Source organism: Heloderma suspectum, chromosome 13, assembly GCF_057233095.1.
Source record: "Heloderma suspectum isolate Gila_16-S chromosome 13, 16-S_ref, whole genome shotgun sequence".
Lineage (NCBI taxonomy): Eukaryota > Metazoa > Chordata > Lepidosauria > Squamata > Helodermatidae > Heloderma > Heloderma suspectum.
Genome location: NC_139470.1, coordinates 12,082,028 through 12,099,503, shown reverse-complemented (window position 1 = coordinate 12,099,503; position 17,476 = coordinate 12,082,028). Strand labels below are relative to the sequence as shown.

At 48.2% G+C, this 17,476-nt stretch overlaps 1 protein-coding gene across 5 annotated transcripts in view; it reads right to left on the bottom strand.

Annotated features, from left to right (window-relative positions):
- ULK1 (unc-51 like autophagy activating kinase 1) overlaps positions 1-10,164 on the bottom strand; it is a 127,503-nt gene extending 117,339 nt beyond the window's left edge. For 4 of the 5 annotated variants that reach the window (XM_084820028.1, XM_084820030.1, XM_084820026.1 and 1 more), the window contains exons 1-3: positions 9,434-10,164; positions 7,581-7,673; positions 7,413-7,454 (exon numbers count right to left, since the gene is read on the bottom strand). In XM_084820028.1, the coding sequence (XP_084676154.1) occupies positions 7,413-7,454; positions 7,581-7,673; positions 9,434-9,523 (225 nt within the window). In that variant the 5' untranslated portion in view covers positions 9,524-10,164. The remainder of the gene's footprint in view (positions 1-7,412; positions 7,455-7,580; positions 7,674-9,433) is intronic. The other variant, XM_084820029.1, reaches the window with a different exon arrangement.
- Between the last annotated feature and the right edge of the window lie 7,312 nt (positions 10,165-17,476).

Here is a 17,476-nt window from a genome sequence, read left to right as displayed (position 1 = left end):
AGGGGAGCCTTTCCAAAGCAGCGTGCTTCAGATTTGCTGGACTAGAGCATCCAGCATCCTCACTGGGGGTGATAGGAATTGTAGTCCAGCATTTCTGGAGGGCTCCAGATTGGGGAAAATACTGTCTTAAGACTAGGGGTGCATGCCATTTACAGCTTTGAAAGCCAGCTGGGGGGCTGGGGGGGGCCACAAACACAGGGGATAGTCGCTGGGGGAGGTAGGACCTTGATCAGGATCGCTGTTGACCCACTGCCATTGGAGGCAGAAAAGCAAACATCCCAGATGCTTTGGGGTTGCTGGGCGATGGGGGGACGCTAATGGCAGGGCCGGAAAAGTTAATGGGGCATCTGCAGACGGGCCGCACAGGGAGCGGTGGAGGGCCGCACGCGGCCCGCAGGTTGTGTACCCTCGCTGCATAAGACAGAGAGAAATCACTAGACAAAATAAGTGTGAACACAACGCCATCACTTTTTGTTGTTGTTCCCCAGGTTGAAGGAGGAAGCCACATCCCACTGCATAAGCACCATTTCAACAGGTGGGTGTTGCTAGTTTTATGGCATAATAACTAACACTTAAGAATGAGCATTACGTGAGGCCTTTCTTGTTTGCATTGTACTTTTAAACGCACACAGACACCTCCTCTCCATTTCGAAAAATAAAGGCAAGCAAGCAGCCACCGGGTATGCAATCACCTGGTCTTACCCTCACGGTCGTTTTGCCAATCGTTTCCTCAGGTACGCGGTAGGAAGAGTTACAGAAAGCATTGTCAGCCAGAGAGAAGGAGAACAATAAAAGGGTGGGGCGGGGGGGGGGGGGAGACAGCAAAGCAACACAAAACTGGCGACAGCAGAAAACCTCCAAAAAGAATCAGCCTGTTTAAAGTTTCCGAAGGGGATCTGTGTGACTCTGCGGCAGCAGAAAAGCCACCAAGCGTCTTGTGACTCCTTAAGAGACAAAGACATTTACTGCGGCGTAAGCGTCTGGCAGCAAGCTTATGCCTCGATCAAGCTACTCATCCTTCAATAGGTTCCAGTGGCACCTTAAAAAAAAAAAAGGAATTGCCAACCAACCAAGGACTTCCTTTAGGGACGCAGGAAGCTGCCCTATACTGAGTCAGAGCCTTGTTCCATCTAGCCCAGTGTTGTTGACACCAGTTGGCAGCACCGGCTCTCCAGGGTTTCAGGCAGGAGTTTTTTCAGCCCTGACCAGAGACACCGGGGATCGAACCTGGGACTTCCTGCACGCAAAGCGGGTGGCCTCGACCACTGAGCTACGGCCCTATTTCTGCTGTGAAGCGGCTTTCCGCAGTGGAATCCAGCCAGGAGGCCTTTGCGAGCAGTGGTTGCATTTGAGCAAACTGAGAGTTTGCAACTTAAAAAGACAAAAGGAGGAAATAAGTGATTTGGTGATGCAGCAGAACAAAGCGATGTGCAAATACAAGAGTGGAGGGGGTGTTTTCTACCAATCCCTCCCCCAGAGGCAGATTGTGAAATAGTTCGCTTAAGGCAGGAGTGTGGAAGCTCTTTCAGCCCATGGGCCAAATTCCACTTCAGGGGAGTTCTCAGAGGGACCAAAGGCAAAATCAGGAGGGACCCCCCCCCCTCGCCCAGATACCACCGTTTCCTATCTTAAAGCTCTTACAGCCAGTAGCTATGCCTTAGGGGGGGGTCATTTCAACCTTTCAGAATGGGGAGCTGGGACTGCACAACAACTGGCAAGCCACCAAACGATCCGTGGTTGTTAGGGGATGGGATGGAGCCTGGGGAAGCAGGCATGGCCTTCTCGGGAACTCCAGATGGCCAGATCGGCACCCTCCCCCACCCCCAGGCCTGATGTGCTGCATCTCTGCCCAAGGGTTTAAAACTGGTTTGTATTTAATTTCAGCGTCAGAGCTGAACCACACATGCACACACAGAATTATGGGCATTTTAGTGGTGTCTTCTTTTTAGCGTACTCAAAATCCTCAGTTTTGCATCACTTGCTTCCTCCTGGAACTACAGTCCCCAGGATCCTGTGCAACAAGGCCACCAATCACTACAGAAACCAACCGACATTTCGTAAGGTGACCGTGCCCAGACAGATGTCTTCACCTGAATGGGACCCAGTGACTCATTTAGCCCTCCGGCAAATCCTGGCAGAGGAAAGGGATCCGAGGAACTGGCATTTCGTTCGGGGAATCCCTCGAATAGAGCCTGCCATCACGAAGGAGTGCAGGAGGGGCTATAAATGGTTTGCAGTCTGCCCAGAGAACATCAGGATAGCAGGACCGTCGCTCAGTGGGTAGAACACGGGCTTTGCACGCAGAAGGTCTCAGGTTCGATTCCCAGCATCTCCAGGTAGGGCTGGAAAAGCAATATCGGGCTAGATAGACCCAGGGTCTGACTCAGTATAAGGCAGCTTCCTATGTTCCTATTGGGCAGATCAGAGGGTAATGAAATAAAATAAAAAAATAAAGGCAGCCCCCCGCCCCCACACAAGATATGACCTGCAAAGTTGGACGCAGCTCACTAGCTGGGTTCCTACGGCCAGCCAAGTATTGAATGCACCACCACCACATTCCCCCCCCAACTTTGCTGCCCAGAGAGGCAGCAAAAATAGAAAGTAATCAAGCCCCCGATGGGCAGCATCTAGCGTGTGTGTGTGTGTGTGTGTTGGGAGGCCAGGGTTGCCTCCCAAGATGCAGGCCTGTCGAACAGGAGTAGCGTTAACAGGGAATCTGACCCAGGGCCTTCCTAGTGAATGGCTTTCAAATCTTAAGATGCACATTTTTTTTTATTTATGCATGCATGCATGCATGCATGCATGCCTATTAGCCAAAGCTCTCTAGGCAGCTCACAATCCAAGCCATAAAATACCAGACAATGAAGTACAGATGATGAAATAGAACAGAAGACTTTAAAAGTTTAAAACTACACTGTAAAAGTAACCAACAGAAGCTAACAGCAATGTGGAAATTTAAGATACAATACCAGATAAAAACAAACTGAAAAAATGAAATGCCTGGAGAAAAAAAAAAAAAAAGTCTTCACCTGGCACCAAGGCAGCTGGCAACCAAGGGCGGGGAACCTACAGCCCTCCTGACATGGTTGGGCCTCCTTCAGCCATGCTGGCTGAAACACAGGAAACTGCCTTAGACTGACTCAGGCCCATGGTCCATCTAGCCCAGTACTGTCGACACTGACTGGCAGCAGCTCTCCAGGGTTTCAGGCAGGATTCCTTCCTAGCCCTACCTGGAGAAGCCAGGGATCAGACCTGGAACATTCTGCATTCAAAGCTAGTGCTCTACCTGTGAGCTACAGTCCCTCCCTTCATAAGGAAGCTGCTTCGTTGGTCCAGCTAGACCAATATTGTCAACACTGACTGGCAGCAGCGGCTCTCCAGGGTTTCAGGCAGGATTCCTTCCTAGCCCTACCCGAAGATGCTGGGGATCGAACCTGGAACCCTCTGCATGCACAGCAGGGGCTCTGTCACGCTGAGCTAGTGGCCCTATGGCTGCGGTTGGTTGCATCCCACCAACATGTGAAGGGCTGCAGGTTCCCCGAGCCCTATCCTAGGACAGGGGCAGAGGCAATTCCTAGCCCAACTCCCCGAGGACTCACAAACCAGGCATCCCAGAGAACCAAGCCAAGTGCTGTGCAAAGGGCATATCAAGGGTCAAGAAAAGGGCACTCGGCCACCGAGCTACGCCCCCGCCCCCCGAAATGAAAACCGAGAACCTCGTGGTGTTGAAAGTCACACCAGATGCTATGTGGACATCGTTTCTCGGCCCCTGGGCCAAGATCAAGTGTTGATATCGCACGCACAGATGCGCAAGGAATACGACCCCTCCGCCCCCCTGCCCCAGGGTAGTAAAACAAAACAGCCAAGGTGGAATGAAAGATGCTAGCTAAGCAGGGAGAAGGAAGGGCTGGGTGGGAGGCCATGGCCCAGTGGGTAGAGCACCTGCTTTGCATGCAGAAGGTCCCAGGTTCAATCCCCAGCATCTCCAGGTAGGGCTAGGAAGGAATCCTGCCTGAAACCCTGGACAGCTGCTGCCAGTCAGTGTCAGTAATACTAGGCCCAGATGGACCTATGGTCTGACTCGGTACAAGGCAGCTTCCTATGTTCCTATTGGCTGCTTTCCACCACCAACGTCCCTGAAAAAGCGTGTGGATTCAGGCCTAGCTCTTGCTGAAGGAAATGTGCCCAGGCTGTTCCACTCCAGACTGTAAGCAGGAGCTGCTGTGATGGAATGCTCCTTCGTACCTTTTTTTTTTTTTTTAATCCCTGCACCAAGAAAGCTAGCATGCCAGGGAGAAGGATTCCAACCTAACATGCTTGTTTTCTCGATGCAGGGACATATATTTGTATGAAGGAGAGTTCTGTCACATGAAGCCCCCCCCCCCCCCCGCAGGGTGCCACCCACCCTAGACACAAGCTTGCCACTTAAGGGAGGACGTTTCGGCCCCAGGTTTGGTGCTGGAGATGCCTCGGATCCAACTTGTAATCTCACACGCACAAAGCATGCTGTTAGGTTCTCTGTTGGGGGCAGATGGTGGCCATGTCCCCGTACCAGGCATAGACAACTTGTAACTATCTCCCTCCCCCAAACATGCACCATCGTTTTCAGTTCCACCAAAAACAAGAGCTTTAAGTAGACCCCTGATGGGCCACCATACACGGCCAGCGAGATGCGTTCCCTTTTGTGGGTCCCACGTTGCGCAGGCCAGCTTCTTATGCCATTAAGCTAACGTGGCAGAGAACCAAAACAAACCCTCAGGATGTTGGGGGGGGGGAATATTTTTATTCCACATAGTAGCACAATGCATTTCGGCCCTGTACCAGTCACAGGATTCATCTTGGAGACATCTCTTTTCAGGGATCTTTACAGGAAATTTTAAAAATATCTTAACCCCTGAAGAAAACCCAAAATATAATCATACAGGGCTGAAACGCACTGGGCTACTTCGTGGAATAAATTATTATTTTTCCCAACTTCCTCAGACTTTGTCTCTTTTCTCCACTGGATTATTTTGGATGTTCTCCAGTTTTGTCTGACCATTAGTTAAACTAATGGGCCCTCAGTACTCTAATGTCAAGGGTACTGCCTTGGGAAGCAGCCTCCCAGGAGAAACCCAATCAGCCCCTGAACAGCTTACAGTTGGATACTACAGATGTTAGAACTCCAAGGCCAGTATCACTGCAGCGCCCTACAGATGCCCCCCCCAGTCACGGAGAAGCTACGTGTCCCATGCAGCTTGGAGCAGTGTGCGAACGATACAGCCACATGGACAGGACAGACTGCGGGAGTGAATCTGGTGTGAAAGACTCATGCCATCACAGTTACAGCATTCATTGGCTCCCAAGTGTAAACGCTGGATTCTATCCTTATCTGTTCAAATGCTACATTTAAAAGACAATGTCTGGTACTCCAAACACTCTTGCAAAGGGAGCCGGGGAAACATTTCAGAGGGAAAGAAAAGTTTTGGTATCACAATGCTGTTGTCACTCTCTGACAACGTGTGCAAAATATTTAAAAGCTCATCCACATTGAACAGAAGATCCGCTGATGCGCCAATCTTTCAGCCCTGTTTTTCAACAGCAAAGTGGAAAAACAAACAAACAGACCACTGTGTATTCCCTTGCCACATCAACAAAAAAAACCCCAGTGGCCAAGACCCAACGACATGAGTCGTATTATATTTAAGAATCTTCATCAGAAAATTTATTGATTTCAAAAGAAAAGAGGATGCATCATATATACCACTTTTCTACAGGGAAGGGGTCAGGGGGAGAGAGGTTTAAAAATATGTGCATCAGATTTTCTTAAAAGGGGGGGGAGCTTCAACTGCACAAAAGTTGTTTACTTCCTGATTATTTGACCCAAGATAACCTCCCCCAATGCAACATCCAGCCCCTGTTTTGCAGGGCACGCAGGGAAAAGGAGTCCTCGTGCCCAAGCAAAAGCAAAGAGAAACTGAGAATTGGAGACTACAGCTCCCAGAAGGCACTGCACACAGCCTGTGCCAAACAGCCGATGATGCAAAGCCCCTGCTCAGCCAATCCCAGAGCATGAGAAGAATGTCAACAAACAAGGAAGCCGCATGACACCAGACAGGGCAACAAACCTCAGATAAGCAGAAGAGAGAGAGAGAGAGAGAGAGAGAGAGAGGGAACTAGGCATCCTGGCTGCCACTCTGCAGAGACTGCATCAATTAAAGGCTGTTAATCCCGAACAAAGAGGCTCCAGCGTGGAAACTGGCACAGTGATCCAATTCAAAATAGGGTTTGATTCTGGGGACAGAGCAGAGGGATTCGCCTTGATCTGCCCGGATCTAGCAGTGTCACGTAAACCACGTAAGAAAAAAACCCTGCCATAAATCGCAAACCAAGATTTCACAGGGGGGAGAGATTGGCGGATTTATTTAATAAGGAAATCAGACCAAAGCTTCTGTACATTTTCTTATACAATACAAAGCAGCTATTTCAGTAATGGGGGAAAGCACAAAGGGGGAAAACAAGACATTAAAAAAAAAACACAGAGAGAAAAGAACCCAGAAGAACAGGCATATTAAAATCAATCCACTTAAAACAGGACAGCAACCCAGAGAAACAAGGTCGAACGGATCAAAAGACTGTATACACAAAAGTGGATTAGCAGAATTTGACATTGTAAGAAAAACACACACATAATTAAGTGCCCCAAATGACAGAGTAAAAAGTGACCAGCTGCACTGACGTCAGAAGAAGGGCTGTGCTGGATCAGACCTATTTTGTCCAGCTTTTCTCTTCCTACAGATGCCCATGGGAAGACCTCAAGCAGGACATGAGCACAACAACAAGACAACATTGTGGGAAAAACGCATACATCTATTGGAATGATGCTGTGTGGTCAATTTCAACACAAGAAGAACTTCCTCCTCGCACCCCCTTCATTTTATGTAAAGTACCCACACTCCCACAGTGGTGGGATCATGGCCTAGAGCAGGGTGGGCTGAAGGTAGTTCTCCAGATGTTTTGAACTTCAAGAACCTCCTGCTAGCATGGCCAATGCTCCGAAATGCTGGGAGGTGAAGTCCAAAACATACCTTCTGCCCACCCGTAGCCTAGGCCAATCTTTCCCAACCAGGTGCCATCCAGATATTCTGGACTACAAGTCCCATGATCTGCAGCCACTGGGCATGCTGGCTAGGGATCATGGAAACTGTAGTCCAACTCATCTGGAGAGCACCAGGTTGGGAAAGGAAGGCCTACAGTGAAAAGCCTTCTATTCAGATAAGTGCGGGTAGTTTCTTTTCACAAAGCGTACAGATGTTTCCTGTCATATACTGAAGCTCTAGATCATAACCTTTCTCCTGGCACATCTACCCACCCACATCTTGATCCCACCCCCCACCCCCAGTAAATCTTTCAACATAAGTGTAAAGTAATACCTGGAAGTCATACAAGGCAACTATGTTTTCATGTTTCAGTTCCTAGAAAGAGAGAGAGAGAGAGAGAGAGAGAGAGAGAGGTATTTATAATGTTACAAACAGTTGCCAATTAGATGAAATTTTACAACAGATAAAGTGTTGGTTTTGTCTGGGAGTTGTTATTCTTACCTTGAGTATCTTGATTTCTTTCCCCAGGAGAGTCTGGGATTTTGCCAAGTTTTTCTTGTTAATGCATTTTATTGCTACCTCCACTTCAGGTTTCTGGAAGTTAAAAAATGTAGATGCAAAGTTTTAAGGGAATGGGGGGAAATGGCACTTTATTTAACATACCCAAATGCAGACCTCTCTAACAAAGCCAAATGCTGGAACCATAAGAGAGTTAGTTAGAAAACGTTGGTTCAGTATCCCAATCCATGCCAAGGACATGTTCAGACTTGCCTTTTATCGATTTAACAATTGCCACCACAGAAAGAAAAAGACTGGTTCATATGAATCTTTACGCTGCCAGTTATCCTCTTATCGAAGTGATACAAAAATATACGGATTGTGTAGGAGCTTATCCTCAGCTTTCAAGATGATTCCTCCCCCCCCCCGCTTAAAGTCCACAAATGGATTGCTGTGTTTCTTTTATTTAAATAATAAGTGATGGAAGGAGACATATTGAACAATGCAAGGACACTTGGGAGACATGAGCTAATCTTTAGGGATAAGAATCCAGACATGCAAGAGAGGCAATTTTAGTTTTATAGGAACATACAGTACAACAGCCTTGTAAAGAAGTCCAGAAATTTACAAGCCTGCAAAATAACAATGATAACGATAACGAAAATAATAATAAATATTCTGGCTGGTGTTTGCAGAGGAAGTGTGGTGAGCTTCATCCCTCCACTGCATTTCTACGATGGGTGCAGAGGAGCGGGGTTTCCCTCCTCTGGCAACCCGCTCACTGGGTGCACTCGCCAGCATGGGATTCCTTGTCGTCAGTGGCGACCAGGCTAGTGCTTAAATACAAGGGCTGCAGTACAAAAGAGCTGCAATTTAGTTCCTCCAATGCTGCAATGTTTTTGTTAGCTTGTGGCTGCTTGAGATAAGAAATGTTGCCAAGCCACTGAGATAAGGCCTGTTTTGCTTTGCCTATCCAAAGTCCCAATTTCTTTGCAGCATACTTGCATCAGCCCTAAGCAGATCCACTCTCCCAAAAGTTACTTTACAGCACAGCTGTTTTTGTTTTTTTTTAAAGAAGAAAAACACACAACAGACTGGAAACTTCAACAGGATGCAGATTCTTAAAAACTGCATTCTCTCAAAGCTAGTGGGACTTGGCCCATAATCCTACACACACCTACCTGGGAGTAAGCCCCACTGAATTCACTGAAGGAGCTTACTTCTGAGTAGACATATAGGATTACATTGTTAATTCTAAGCAGAAGAGTTTAGGATTGGCCTCACCATAGCCTCATTTACTCAGCAAAGAAGTCCTATCAATTACAATAGTGTTTACCTAGAAGAAAGATCCCACTGGGATCCATAGGATTTTTTTTTTTAAAAAAAACAGCTATGTTTATTTTTGCTATACCAGTGAACAACAGCATTTTTATTTTTAAAAAAGTGAGTAAGTTCGGAAGTTTATTTATTTATTTATTTATTGCATTTATATCCCGCCTTTTTTCCTCTTGCAAGGAACCCAAGGCGGCTTATATGAGCCTCCTCCTCTCCCTTTTATCCTCACAACAACAACCCTGTGAGGTAGGTTGGGCTGAGAGTCTGTGACTGGCCCAAAGTCACCCAGTGAGCTTCCATGACCGAGTGGGGACTAGAACCTGGATCTCTGGGCTCCCAGTCCAACACTCTTGCCACTACACCGGGGAGAAGGCTATGTATGTATGTATGTATGTGTTATTGTATAAAAACAATATTATATTCATACACAACGCCCAAAAGAGACAGCCATGACCTACCACTCATTTCGCAGCTCAGAGAAAGCCTTGAAAATAATAAGTTGTGGGTGGGAACAAACTTACCTCTTTGTGTCTCCCTTTGAAGACGACCGCAAAAGCCCCATGTCCGATCAAATCCTTCCTGCTGAACTCAAATTTTCCGACTGTTTCCATGCCTTTCCTCCTTGGGCTCTCCAGTGTGAAAGCGAGAAGGAGCTTGATAGTAATAACAAAAAAATATGTATATAGATGAAAGGGGAGAGAGATGGAGGGGTAGGAAATCGAAGGCCTCCAAAAATCCCTCTCTCTTTTTCTTTTCTTTTAAGTTTTTCAAAGACACTTCCCACCCCGTCCTTCAAGATCAAGAGGAACTAGAAACTTGGAAAAGTAAAGCTTCTCTCCTGTCCAACTCTCGGCAGCTCAGTTGCTGGCTTTGAACACCCACCTCTTCTTCTGCCATCGGCTGTCTTTTTCTGAAAAAAGGCCGGGATTTAGTCATTGTTACGGGGGGGGGGGGAGGGGGGACGAAGGGAGTTCGAGCCCCGGCTACCGAACTTTCCCCATGACGATTATTATTTTTGGCCAGGAACGGGAAGGGGGATTTTTTTCCCCCAAAAAATAAAAGAAAGAATAGAAGGATCCCAACTTAAAACCGGTGCCAATAAGTCTAAGAATGCCCAGAGCTCGTCCCGGCGGGGCTGATCGTCGTGTTAAGCGGGTCGACCCGTCTCCAAAGTAAAGATCCCAACCTTAAAAAATTATTTTAAAAAAAGGCTGATGCAAGACGCGCGTCCAAGAGCATCCAACAAGGTCTCGACCTTGACGTCAAAATCCGCCTTAAGAAAAAGTCCACCTTAAAAAAACAAGACACAAGCTTACAAAAAAAAAAGGACCCAGAGACCACCTTAAGAGCAAGTCCACCTTCAGAGCTGCTGTTTTCTGCTCCCTCGTACCACCAGCTCTGTCTTTGATACAAACAGCTGTCCAGATGCGCGCGGGGGGGGAGAGGCCGCCCTTTCAGAATCCTTCTCGGGATATGGTGGTGGTGGTGGTGGTGGTGGCGGGGATGGAGACCCCTTTATTGTCCCTGGCCAAAAAATGGGTCCACCCAAAAAGGCTGCTCGTGGCCGCCGGGGAGCAGATCCGCGGAGATCAGCAGCGCCGGCTTGCCGCTTTCGCCCCAGACCAAAGGATCTGCGGTGCGCCGGGCAGCTCGCCTGGGTCTCTACCTCGCTCGCTCGCTCCTTCTCGCCTTTTATTTTATTTATTTCTGGTGCTGGGAGCGCAGGCGCCGTCCCGAGCGGAGGGAGGGAGGGAGGGAGGGAGCGCCTCGATAGACGCGGCGATCCGGCGCAGCCACCTCCAGGCGAAGGGGAGGGGAGGGCTTGGCTTGCATTTAAAGGCGCGGCGAGAGCTGGTGAGTCAGGCGCGCGCGCCCCCGCGCGGGCTGGGCGCGCGCCCGCCCGCCGCCGCTTGGAGCCGGGCCGGCTGACAGCCAGGCAGGGAGCCCACCGGAGCGTCGCCCGGATGGCATGTGCCTCAGTGGGGAAGCAGTGAGCGGGGGGAGCAGTGGGGGGCTTTGGGGCCAACCTTTGGGGCCAACCTTTGGGGCCCCCTGGGCCGCCTTCCCGGAGGGGGCAAGTGACCCCCACCCACCCACCCCCAGCGTGGCAAGGGCAGAGGCAAAGCCCCATTTTCTCCCAGGGATCGCGATGGCGGTGCTGCGATCGTTGTTCAGTCGTTCAGTCGTGTCCGACTCTTCGTGACCCCATGGACCAGAGCACGCCAGGTCTTCCTGTCCTGCGCTCTCTCCCGGAGCATGCTCAAGTCCATATTCATTGCATCAGTGATGCTATCTAGCCATCTCATCCTCTGCCGTCCCCTTCTCCTTTTGCCTTCAGTCTTTCCCAGCATCAGGGTCTTTTCCAGGGAGTTTTCTCTTTGCATTAGGTGGCCAAAATAGTTGAGCTTCAGCTTCAGGATCTGTCCTTCCAATGAGCAGTCAGGGTTGATTTCCTCTAGGATGGACTGACTTGACCTCCTTGCAGTCCAGGGGACTCGTAAGAGTCTTCTCCAGCACCACAGTTCGAAAGCATCGATTCTTCGGCGCTCAGCCTTCCTTATAGTCCAGCTCTCACAGCCATACGTTACTACTGGGAAAACCATAGCTTTGATTAGACGGACCTTTGTCGGCAAGGTGATGTCTCTGCTTCTTACTATGCTGTCTAGGTTGGCCATAGCTTTCCTCCCAAGGAGCAAGCGTCTTTTAATTTCATGGCTACAGTCACCGTCTGCGGTGATCTTGGAGCCCAAGAAAGTAAAATCTGTCACTGCTTCCATTTCTTCCCCTTCTCTATGCCAGGAAGTGATGGGGCCAGATGCCATGATCTTTGTTTTTTTGATGTTGAATTTCAAACCAGCTTTTGCACTCTCCTCTTTCACCCTCAACAAGAGGCTCTTGAGATCCTCTTCGCTTTCTGCCATTAGGGTGGTATCGTCTGCATATCAGAGGTTGTTGATAATTCGACCCAGGTTTAAAATGCGAACAGGCACACGCTTGGAGACGCCGAATCGCGCTTTTGGACATTCAGCGATCCGGGCTGGAGCACGGTTCGGCTGTCGTCCGGATGTCACAGGCACGGAGCAGCGGTTCGGGAGAACGGAAGAGGGGTCGGGGCGAGGTGTGTGTTTCACGGCTGGAGGGAGACTTGGTGGATCTGACTTGGACTCCTGCCTTGACCAGGGGGTTGGACTCAATGGTCTTGCAGGCCCCTTCCAACACTACTGCTCTACGATTCTATGAGACACATGGGACATGCGAAGGGGACGCCTGTAAGGCAAGGGCACCATCCTATGCATGTTTAGACAGACAAAAAAAGGCCTACAGCTCGTGGCCTTCCCCAGCTAGCCATGCTGGCTAGGGAATGCTAGGAGTTCCAGGACTTTTGTCAGCCTAAACATGCCAAGGATTGCAACCTAAATCAAGGGGTTGGGGGGGGGAGTCTTAAATTAAGGCGGGGGTGGGAAACTCTGGCCCTCCAGATGTTAAGAACATAAGAAGAGCCCTGCTGGATCAGACCAAGGGTCCATCTAGTCCAGCATTCTGTTCACACAGTGGCCAACCAGCTGCCCATGGGAAACCCACAAGCAGGACATGAGTGCAAAATACCCTCCTACCCATGTTCCCCAGCAACTGCTGTACATAGGCATACTGCCTCTGATACTGGAGGAAATGTATAGCCATCGTCTAGTCTCCATTGATGGCCTTCTCCTCCATGCATTTGTCTAATCCCCTTTTAAAGCCATCCAAGTTGGTGGCCATCGCCACATCTTGTGATAGCAAATTCCCTTGTTTAATTTATGCGCCATAGTTTAACTATGTTGTTGGACTGCAATGCCCATCATCCCTTGCTGTTTGGCTATGATGGCTTGGGCTGATGGGAGTTGCAGTACAACACCATCTGGAGAGCCACAAGTTGCCCGGTACTGAATTAATAGCCCTCTCTCCACCTCAGCCAAAGGAGACGTGCTTTCCCATAAGCACTGGAACTCCCTGCTGCTTGAGATTTGGAAAACAAAAAGCTGAAGGCTGAGTCCTCACCAAAGGTGATATTGCACTATATTTTTGCTTATTTGTTGTTATTATTAGGTTGGATCTGGCTTAGTCATTCTTTGAGTAGATGCAAAGTCCCATGGATTTCAATGGGTCTACTCAAAGTATGACTAAGTCTGGATCCAAGCCATCATAATCATTTTCATTATTAAATAATGATGATATGAATGATCCTTTACTATTTCAGCAAGCATTCCATGGCAAGGAATAAGTATGGGGTTTGTTGAAATTATGTAATAATAATATAATAATAATATAGCGTATACCAGCTTTCCCCAACCTTGTGCTTTCCAGATATTTGGGACTTCAACTCCCATCAGCCCTAGCCAGCATGGCTAATGTTCAGGAATGCTGGGAGTTGTAGTCCAAAACATCTGCAGAGCACCAGATTCAAGAAGGCTGTAGTATACAATAATAATAGTATAATGCTTTCAAGTGTTCAAAGTGCCTCACATGCATTATTTAGTTGCAATGGGTCCATCAATGAATCAGTAATGAGTTAAAGAACAGGAAAAAGAGAGTGGGAATATATGGACCGTTCTCAGCAGGGAGGAATGTTAAAAGTCTGGTCCCCCAAGCATCTGTATTGGGACTGGTGCTTTTAAACTTGTTCATAAATGATCTGGATTTAGGGGTGGGCAGTGAGTTGGCCACGTTTGCTGATGACACCACATTATTTAGGGTGGTTAAAACAAAAAGGGACAACAGAGACCTCCACAAGGATCTCTCCAGACTGGAGGAATGGGCATTAAAATGGCAAATGCAGTTCAATATAAGCAAGTATAAAGTGACGCCCAGTGGGGCAAAAATCTTAACTTCTCATATATGCTGATGGGGTCCGACCTGGTAATGATTGATCAAGAAAGAGGGAGAGGGAGGGAGAGGGAGAGAGAAGGGGTGTCAGAAACAAAGAGAGAGAGAGAGAGAGAAGAGGGTGGGGGAAGAGAACACGGGGTAGCAGAAACAGAGCGAGAGAGAGAGAGAGAGAGAGAGAGAGAGAAGGTGTCAGAAAGAGAGAGAGAGTGAGAGAAAAGGGGGTTACAGAAAGAGAGGAAAAAAGTGGTGGGAGAAGGGGAGAGAGAAAAGGGGGTGGCAGAAAGAGAGAGAGAAAGGGATATCAGAAAGAGAGAGAGAGAGAAAGGAGTAGCAGAAAGGAAAGAAAGAAAGAAAGAAAGAAAGAAAGAAAGAAAGAAAGAAAGAGGCCCATGGATCTTTGGCTCTGGGCCCACCCACCACTGGCTTTGGCCCTGGCCAGTACCAGTATGTGGCCCATGCCAGATTATCCCCAAGGGAATGCGACCCTTGCAAGATTAAAAAAGCACACCCACCCCCTGGTGTATAAGAATGCCTTCTAAAATGAATACAGCCCAGGAGAGGGTATGGTGGGCAGGCAGACTACTCAGTGCTTGATCCTCCCTCCCATTGCTGCAGTTCACAGAAGGCAATAAAACATGGGAGGTTTCTGGAGGCCCCCCCCCCCAGGGTCCGCACTCCTCCCTGCCCCCAGCCGCAGCTTCTTGATGGTGGATGATTTCCATGACAAAAAGGCCGCGGTGACCTGGTGAATCAGAACGTTCCTGCCCATTGTGTAACTCGCTGGCGCTCTGACAGAGAGGCCTCGGCTTGCACTGTTCCGGGCTGCAAGAATTTGTGGTGGGCTATTTATTTTTCTTTCAACAAAGTCTTGAAAAGAAAAAAAAAACACCTTTAATTCAAGTGACAATTATTTCTGCAAGTAGATACTTTAAATCCATTTGCCAACAAGAGTAAGGAATAATGGTGAGATAGATTATCTATCTATCTATCTATCTATCTATCTATCTATCTATCTCAATTATTTCCTACTCTCCTCTGCAAAAGGATTGAAACTAGCCACTTGCAGAAATGGTTGTCCCTAAGCATGCTTATGAGGATGCATGTATGTGCCCGATCTAGAGATTGCAGGCTTTCTATGAGCCCAGGACCTGTCATCCTGGTGATTTAGCCAAACAGAGAAGCGGGCTGATGATATCCAGGCAAGCTCCCAGTTTAGGCAACGGAGGCCTCAGCAAACAGTCACTCCAGAAGTATGTGCCACAGAAGAGCTGTTGGTTCATTAATTGAATCAATTAATATCCACCTGCTAAGAAAGCCTATGAGGCACTGACCATAAGGGTTGTCGTCACTGGGCTGGATCCAACCACAGCTTGTTGCGCTTAGATTCCTGTTGAAGTCGGTGGGAAAAGTTAGCCAGGATGTAAGTCAAGACCCATGATTTCAAGGGTGAGGGACATCACGATCCCATACCTGGCTCCTCCAAAATGAGTCTTGTTGAGTTTAATGGGGCTTACTCCCAGGAAACTGGGCATCGCAGCTTTTCCCAGCCTGCTGTCCTCCAGATGTGTTGGATTTCAGTGCCCAGCAGCCCTAACCAGCATGGCCAATGGTCATGGATGCTGGGTGTTGTAGTCCAAAACATCTCAAGGGCACCAGGTTGGGGAAAGTTAGCATATAGATTTGCAGCCTAACTTCAACTGGAATCAATGACAACAACAACAACATATTTATTATTATTATTTTATTGATGATGAGAGATTGTGATTTTGTTACAGTCTTCTGTCGCCCACAGTTTTCTGTGAGTGCTGTTGCACTCATGTCCTGCTTGTGGGTTTCCCGTGGGCAGCTGGCTGGCCACTGTGAACAGAATGCTGGACTAGATGGACCTTTGGTCTGATCCAGCAGGGCTCTTCTTATGAAGCTGTTTACTTTGATATTTGGATTTTCTTGATGTTGTTTATTTTATCTGTATTTTTTATTATTGGTTGTAAACTGCTTTGAGCAACTGGAAAACTGTATATTGCATGATGATAAAGGAGGAGGAGGAGAATTGGAGGTATCTCCGTACATGGTGCATTGCATTAACAGGTTTAATAGGTCGCTTCTCCAAAGACCTTACAATCAAAAACTAGACACAACTGGAGAGGAAGATGGGAACAGAGGTGGGATAATTAGGGGAATAATATGCTGTTATTTCTGTGACTGTTCATCATGTCAAAATAAATATACACATAAAAATAAGCTGCAGGGAAGCCAAAACGTCTATCAGTTGATGGGGCTGTATTTGCTGAGTATCTCTGTGATTCACTGTTCTGCTCCTTGCAGCCTCCAGTACAAGTCATTCCGTGTCTCTTTGCATCAGGTTAAATTGGATCCTTCAGTCACTCCCGATGTAACGACGCAGCAGACAGCTGCCCTGAGAGGAGGGCGCTGGGCATGCCTCTCCGTGAGTAGGTTTGCCTCCTTTGTCTCAGGGGACACAACAGCCATCTGTCAGGGATGCTGTGACTGCATCCCGCACTGAGCTGGTGGTTGGACTAGATGACCTTCGGGTTCATTTCCAACTCCACAATTCTATGATTCTTTCTGTGACTCACAGAGTGTTCCCATGTGTGTCTACTTGGAAGTAAATCCCACTGAGTTCAATAGGGCTTACTTCTTGGTGAGCATGTTTAGGATTGCAGCTGCAATGATGCAAAAAGCTGGGGCATCTCTAAGGGTGGATAATTCTTATCCTTTCACACCCCAAATCCTTGACTGATTGTGTCCAATATTTTTTTATAAATGTATCTCGGCTACCAAGAGCCTAAGGAATCACTGCTGTAGAAGATCAAGGAAGAGTTATTTTAGAATATAGACATCTCTGGATAAAAGAGGTGTAACTGTACAATGTTAGCTCACCTCTTGTTCCGAGTGAATTGGATGTATCATAACTTAATTAGCAGGATAGGACACGCTATGTCAAGTGAGCCTGTGCTAGCGTGTTACAAAGTTATATAATACAATTCGTGATGTAATGAATGATAAGCTGGGGGGAAAATGCTCTAGCAGCATACCATGGGGCACCCATGACCCTGGGCAGAATTCCACTGGGAACATTTTTGGGGTGGCTTTTCACGCAGGTTCAGATAGTGGCCTTTGGCTGACTCTTGTGTTGTTAGGCTAATAGCCCGGCATGGCCTCCCGGTGGTTGATCAGTGACAACAAGCAGTCTCCTGACGGCTGGAAATCTGGAAATCTATTATCGAGGAAGTAAACATCAGAGTTTGGACGTCATCCACCCCACTCCACCCAGGGCTGGCCCGAGACATTTCACAGCCAGAGGTGCAGAACAAGATGGCGCCTCCTCCCATTCCATGGACACAACCCAACTGGACTGGCAGTTGAATGCTTCTTCAACACTGGGAATTTTAGAGCACCCAGCTTAGGGGGCCAGCTTAGGGAGCTCAGGATAAGCTTCAAGGCTCACAACGCTCTCCTCCAACATCTTATTGCTGCAACAGTCTCACTCTGCCTCATGGTAGGGCCGGCTCTGACTCTGCCACAGCCAAGGGGAGAGGGGCAGTGGTGCTAGTCTGTGAGAAAGCGTATGAGGGCAGTATGGGGGAATAGGGTGGCCACCAGCCGTGTTAGGGTGGCCACTTACAAATTGCCAAAGAAGAGGATATGTATCACCAACCCCACCCCCCCGGACATGA